General features: G+C 36.4%; 1 protein-coding gene across 1 annotated transcript; it reads left to right on the top strand.

Moving 5' to 3' along the window:
- Positions 1-1,363: 1,363 nt before the first annotated feature.
- LOC145608944 (kinetochore protein NDC80 homolog) lies at positions 1,364-5,945 on the top strand. The gene is made up of 5 exons (XM_081664523.1): positions 1,364-1,908; positions 2,437-3,039; positions 3,687-3,948; positions 4,857-5,003; positions 5,495-5,945. The coding sequence occupies exons 1-5, from the start codon at positions 1,400-1,402 to the stop codon at positions 5,711-5,713; spliced, it is 1,740 nt and encodes a 579-aa protein (XP_081520649.1). The 5' UTR covers positions 1,364-1,399; the 3' UTR covers positions 5,714-5,945.
- The last annotated feature ends 1,117 nt before the right edge of the window (positions 5,946-7,062 follow it).

Genomic DNA, 7,062 nt, shown 5'->3' with positions numbered 1-7,062 from the left:
TAGAGGTCAAACTAGCGTCAATTACGAGAGACTCTAGCTAGGAACTTCACAAACCAACTCAATCAACAAATGTAAGCCACAAATCAATTGTCCGTATCAAAGTGAACCTACAATGCAATCTAGTGCAACAATCAAAGTTAGCTACTCTTCAATCAGTCACACACATGCACATAATCAATCAACCAATTTAATCACATCATCAACTCCATCAATTTCCCCTAATTAGCATCAATCTATTACTCATATATGCTTCACCATCACCCTAGCAAGTAAACTACTCACAATCCAGGGAAATCAAGATCAAAACTAAGCTAAACAACAAATTCATCATCATCATATTAATCAAACTAAAATTATTCACAAATCAATCAAACTTGAACAATTAACAAAGCAATTGAAATCAAAAACTAAAGATTGCATTAAAGTGAAAGAAATCCTTACAAACTTGCTTCAAATCAAAGGAGAAAATGCTTAGAATCATCAATCTTCAATCATCAATCAAGAATTTCTCTCTCTACAAACTAGAGTTTCCCTCTCTACAATTTACTCTAATAAAATTCTAATTAATTCTCTAATTCTTCTCTAATGATTCCCTCTCTAAAAATAGAAGAAAAATCTATATAGTAAAACTAAGGGAAAATTGGTTAGATCATCCAAAAAAGACCCGGATAGGCACGCCCTTTCCAAGGTGGAAGCGCGAGCGCTCATAAAAGGGTACGGAACAGAGACCCAGAGAGCCATGTTTTATTTGTAAGACTTTGCCCAATTTTGAATCAAAAAAAAAAAAAGTGATAATCTAATATATATATATATATATATATATATATATATATATATATATATATATATATATATATATATATATATATATATATATATATAAAGGGGAGTTTTTTCCCGAGTTTTTAAAGAGCCACGTAGGATCTAATTTTCTTAGCGCGCCATGTAGGATTATAAATCTTAGTAATAGCTAATTAAATAAGAGATTATTAATTTCTTTTAGAATTAAATAATTCAAATGCCACGTGAGTAAAATTGGCGAATGAGATTTTTAAGTTTAAAATAATTTAATATTAAATATTATCTTTTAATATTAGGAATTTTATCTAAATATATAACAAATTTTAGCTCATAGATACAAAAAAAAAAAAAAAAAAAAAAAAATATTAAACAAAACGTATAAATCAATAAAGTTATCGTATATGACACGGTACCTTATCTAGTGTATAATTCAAATTAACACTCTCCCTCCGACCCTCCCATACCATTTCAAATTTTCAACTTTCAACACTCCATAACACCGTTACAACTTTATAAACTCAAAACTTCAAAATTCATCCCATCTCATCTAAACTCAGCCCTAATTCCCCTCCCCAGTCCCCACACACTCCACCGGAAAATGAAGCCAAGAGGCGCCGCAACACGCCAACCGCCGTCACACCGCGAACCTCTCCGGCCACCAGCAACCCCTCAATTCGGCCGCGATTCCGACGCCAGCCTCTGCAGCAGTCGCCCTTCATCTTCCTCCTTCGGCACCGCCAACACCGGCCGACACCCCACCGACAAACAATCAATGGTGCGATCCATCAACGCTTACCTCGCTTCTCATGGCGTCTCACTCTCTCTCTCCTTCAAACCTCTTCCTTCCGCCAAAGACGTCACTGAAGTGCTGCGCTTCCTCCTCTCTCGCCTCGATTTCCCCTGCAACTCCGGCGCTACTAAGAGGAGTCTTGAGGATGAGCTTTTTCTCATTCTCAAATGTCTTAATTGCCCTCATAAGATCAATAAATCTGCGCTTCGTGCCCCTGCTGCTCCTCACGCTTTTCCTCAGATGCTTGCTGTTATTCATTGGCTTGTTCAGCTTGCTGATTATACTGATCATCTTGCTTCCGACGAGAATACCGGCAGGTTTATTTCGCTAAATTTGTTTATAATTTTAGTTTATAATAGTGTTATTGTCCGGAATGTTATTACTATCTCTGTCCGGAATTAATAGTCACGTCGATAGTGATAATCAAATCCGGGTCCGAAGGATTTGTTTTCGTGAATAATCGTAGAAATTGAACATCTTCGTGGTTGAAAGGATGGATAACTTGTTGCATTTAGTCCAATTAGACTAGTTATTTGTTCAATTGGGTTTGCAATTTTATTTTTTTTTCATGAAATTGTGATGTTATTATGTTTGTTTTATGAAATTGTAATGTTATCTTGTTTTGGGTTGTTATTATTTGCTCTGTTTGGAATTAATAGTCACATTGATAATGTATATGAAACTAGCATTCTCATGATTAATTCCGGATGTAGGGTGTATAACTATTTTTGCATTTATGAAGAAATTGGAGTTCTTTGCCATTTCAAAAACAAGTTGCGTTTAGTGTGATTTTTTTAAAGATGATCATATTGTAAGTTTTTTGACTTGTTTTATAATTGTAACAGGTTTTCGTTTATGAAGGATGCTCTCATGGCTTATTATGTGAATAGTTACTTACCGTATATGAGGGGTGATGATGAGGCTGTTGAGTTATTGGATAAAGAGTTTTCAGAGAAGATGGAGAGGGAGAAGGAGTTGTTAGCGAGTAATTTGAAGTCGTTGGATGACGAAGTACAGAAGTTAGAGTCAGAGCTGGAAGGATTGAAATCCAAACCTTCTGAGAGGGAGATGTATGAGAGTCAAAGTAATGATCTTAAAGGTGACTTGAGGAAGTTTGAAGAGTTTATTGCTCAAGTTCGGGATGGAAATTCCATCACCCAGAAGGCGTTGGAGGAGAAGGAAATGGAGTTGGCTGCTAAAGAGGAGGAGATCAAGAGGACACGGGAGGAAAACGAAGAGCTTCAGAAAAGGGTTGATGCTCAAAAGTTTAACTTGAGGGATGCTGAGAGGATGAAAAGGGAGTTGCAGGCTGTGGAGAGGGAGATTAGTGAGGCTGAGGCCAGCAGAAGCTCTTGGGAGGAGAAGTCTTGGGATATTCATGCAACTATTGCGCAGAAGCACAAAGAACTTGAGGCCCTTTCCGTTGAGTGCAACCAGACTCTAAGAAGGTATGATTTTCCGGATCTTTTTTTTTTTTTTTTTTTTTTTTTTTTTTTTTGGGTATGGTGTTGGCTTGCTGGTTACTTTCAGGTTAGGGAAGTACTTAGATGCATCAGCGCTTTTAGATTTGCGTATTCAAACTCGTTGTGAAGGAACAGATTTCAGTAATTTCAGAGCTCAGATGCATCAAGATTTTTGAAATCATCAGATTTACATTCTTTTCGATCTGTAGAATCATTTGGTTGCTGTCACTTCAATGCAATTAGCTCTTAAAAACCTGCAATATTTTTTAAACAGAGTGGTCTTTGATTTTGCAATGTTTTCCCTGGTATTTCTGGCTAGTGTTTACTTTGATGATTTGAGTCCATGAAGCCAGGGATTCTTATGAGTTTAGAGAGAAATTTATAGTTTTCTTCTCTATCTTATAAAAATTGTGTTTATGGTGAGCTGGTGATCAGTTGGGTATAGCCAGATTAGAAATTTAGTCTTTTATTCCAGGATTGGTGTGTCTGGTTATTTATTGATCCTACCTCTGAAGTTAATTTCTTCAAGAGAAGACTTCTGTTTGATTAGGGAAATCGTTTTGTGTACTGGAATTGAATTTGGATGATGTTACTTGTCTCTAATTATGTGAATTTTGATCATTGCACTGCAGACTTAAGCCTGCAATCACTAAGCATGGAGGTGATTTTCAATATGTGTTGAATGCTAATGGGTCTATTCCTGCTGAAGTGTTGGGTATAAACTACAAATCTACACTTAAGCCTGCAATCAGAGCGTATGCTGAGGAGATTAAGAAAAGTACTACTGCCAAGTTGGAGGAGTTTATCACCCTTCAACAACAATCTAAAGAATTGAGCACCAGGATTGAAGCAAAGAGAAATTGTCTTGCAGCACTACAGTTGCACATGGATGAAGTAAGTAATCATGCTTTATTTTAAAAGAGCTCCTAGAAATTGAAAATTCTATGTCCAAAGAGATTTAAAATTGTTCGTCTTACTTTGAAATGAAGAATAATGACATTATCTAATTTCCTAAATACCTAGTTATAGACACTCCCACACACTAAAATAATCTAGTTTCCTAGAAAGCTAGTTTTAGACACTTCTGCGTATTTTTTTTACTATTCTCTTGATACCACCTTCCTCTACGTGTCAAACAATCTCTTTCAAGTTTTTTGAGATGTAGACTGATCTGATTTTCTTGGTTCTGAAGAATTGATGAATGTTACTAGCACAACGACCAACAAAAGAATCGTGCCAAAATATATAGGCGATAAACAGACGAGAGTGCTACCAAAACCCTCCAACATTGAGATACTAAATAATCCATTAACAGATGAGAGGAAAAAAAAATTACGGGTTCAATAGATGACTATTTTTTTTTTTTTTTTTTGACGAAATCAATAGATGACTATTATTTTGAAAACAACTAACAAGGTCCTAAATCTAACTGATAAATGATGATAACTAGATGGCTGCCCCAACAAGCAACAATTATGAAGGCTCAGATCTTCAGAGATGAATACATGAAAATGAGAGATAGAAAAGAACAAAGGATAGTGCTACTTGCGGTTCCACATTGCATCCCTGTGTTGATGTGTTCTGGTTTTAATTTACTGTATCCTGCTTAAGAAAATTTGAGAAATGCTTATTGTTAATTTCTACGTTTCATGTCTCTCATTTTTTGGATATCAGATAAAAAATTCTGGGTCTCATACTCTCATTTCCTGTTTTAACTCTATAATTTTCTTTATCTTTTTTTTTTTTCCTATTTATAATTAATACTGTGAGGCGATCTACTAAAAATGGATCTAACATTACAGAGGGAACGAGAGTTTGAAGTAATGAGGAATCAAATCGAGGAGTACACATCCTGGTGTGCAAGTGAAGCTAAAAGGATTAAAGAAAAAATAGAGGCAGAGGAGCATAACCTTGAAATCATGGAACAAGAAGCAAATGACACCTTGAAGGTATGAATTCTTACAAATATTTTGAAGTAATTGCTTGATATTGGTGATAGTGCTGTGAGATATATGCTAAAAAGAGGCTATATAAGATGTTAACTGTATATATAGTGGTAATGTGAAAGGTCCTTAACCTATGTTACTCAAACTTGGATACTAGTGTCAATTGTGGGTACATCCCACACATGTCCAAGTGTTGGAATTGGCTATTTATTTATAAAGGATTTCCACTTTTGTTTTAAAATGGAGTGCCGTTCATATCCATGTCAAAGTAGTGAGAATCCAAGTGTTGGATTAGGTTATGATACAAAGATTATCCACGATTTTGGTGAACTGGAGTATCAATCATCCTTAACCATGCCAAAGTAGAAACTGTTTAAATGAGGTGAAAATGAAGTGCCCGAATAACATAAGTTATCATCCAAAACCTGTCATTGATTTAATTTATTCATTCGAAACACTGGCTTAATATCTATGCATGTTATATGTCTGTGAAGGCTGCTGAGTTGAAGCTCCAGGAGGAAACAAGACAAAGCGAGAAAGAAACACAACTCTGTGCATATGAGCTATTTGCTTTGATTGATTCAGTTAGCAGGTGCAAGGAGTACACCGAAAAGAAAATTTCAGACATGAAAAGGGATCTCTCTGAAACTGTCGAGTTTATTTCTAATGTTTATAAGAACACTTTGCTCCCTGGCTTTAATACTGCTGTTTGAGCTACCATACTGCTAAGTACTTGTGTTGATTTATGGCGTCTTTAGGGAGATTATGTAATTTTTTTTTTTTTTTTTTTTGACAGAGATTATGTAAATTTTTTAGTAGTAGGTGTTCTGTAAATCACGCTTTTAGTTTTTAGAAACTTGTGCTGTCAAACTGTCAATCAGACGTGCTCCAGGGATAACAATGGAGTGTTTAATTCCAATCTTGTTATTAGTATTTTGTAGGTTCTGTATGCTTGAATATATTTGCTGCAACCACATTTACATCTTTTGCTTCTGGATTTTGTTTTCTTTGTTGCAGAAAATTCTTCAGTTTGATGGACGTCATACTGTTATACAGAGTTTTTTTTTGATAAATGTTATACAGATAGTTAATTAAGGATTATGATATCAAAATATTTGGCATGTAGTTAATTAAGGAAAATTCTTCAAATTATTATTACCGATTTTTGGCCCCTAAATGCATTATGTTTCCAGGTTTTCACTGGTGCCCGAACGGGCCGAGTCCGCCCGATCGGGCGGTCGGTGATGGCCAATATATTCTTCTTTCTTGATGCCAAGTGACCTTTCCCCTTACCTCCCTTTAGTACAACAATCCCCCACTAAAGGGAGGGAAGAAAACAATAATGAAACGAGAAGCAACACATTGGGCGTAAGAGGAGATTAGTACATAACACTAAGATATTACATACGAAGTATGTAATTTGAAATCTAGTGCTTAGTGAAATGAGGCAATGAACTACAAGTGTAAGGATAGACAAACCTTGAAACTAGAGCTGTCAATTCGGGTAAACGGGTCGGGGTTGAGTCGGGTCATTTTGGGTCGGGTCAATACAGGTTACTGTCGGGACCTATGCGGGTCGGGTTCGGGTTGGGTCATGCTTGAGTCGGGTCACGTCGGGTCATACATCTTATCGGATTTGGGTCGGGTCAATAAAAGGTCAGGTTACATTCGGGTCAGGTGAAAAAAAGTCTGGTTAAATTCGGGGTTTTACGGGTTTAAACGAGTTAGAGTCGTTCTCGGGTTCGAGTTGGGTTTGGTTCAAGTCAATTATTTACGGGTTATAATCAGGTCGAGTCATTCTCGGGTTCGAGTCGGGTTCGGTTCAAGTCAATTATTTAAGGGTTATAATCAGGTTGAGTCATTCTCGGATTCGAGTCGTGTTCGGTTCAAGTTAATAACTTGCTGGTTATAATCACGTCGGGTCATTTCCAAGTCGGATTTAGTAATAATCTGCGGGTTATAATCAAGTCGGCTCATTTTTACTGGCCGGGTCATTCTCGGGTTCAAATCGGCAAGTCAATAATTTGCGGGTTATAATCATGTCAGGTCATTTCCAAGTCAG

Source organism: Chenopodium album, chromosome 23 (assembly GCF_948465745.1).
Source record: "Chenopodium album chromosome 23, dcCheAlbu1.1, whole genome shotgun sequence".
Taxonomy (NCBI): domain Eukaryota; kingdom Viridiplantae; phylum Streptophyta; class Magnoliopsida; order Caryophyllales; family Amaranthaceae; genus Chenopodium; species Chenopodium album.
Note: the sequence above shows the minus strand (reverse complement) of the source record. Positions and strands in the feature narration are given on the sequence as shown.

Bases quoted from the DNA above. Each gene is read 5' to 3' on its own strand.
- LOC145608944 (XM_081664523.1), top strand. From the start codon at position 1,400: ATGAAGCCAAGAGGCGCCGCAACACGCCAACCGCCGTCACACCGCGAA. The intron at 1,909-2,436 runs GTTTATTTCGCT...TAATTGTAACAG, and splicing joins TCCGACGAGAATACCGGCAG to GTTTTCGTTTATGAAGGATG. The intron at 3,949-4,856 runs GTAAGTAATCAT...CTAACATTACAG, and splicing joins TACAGTTGCACATGGATGAA to AGGGAACGAGAGTTTGAAGT.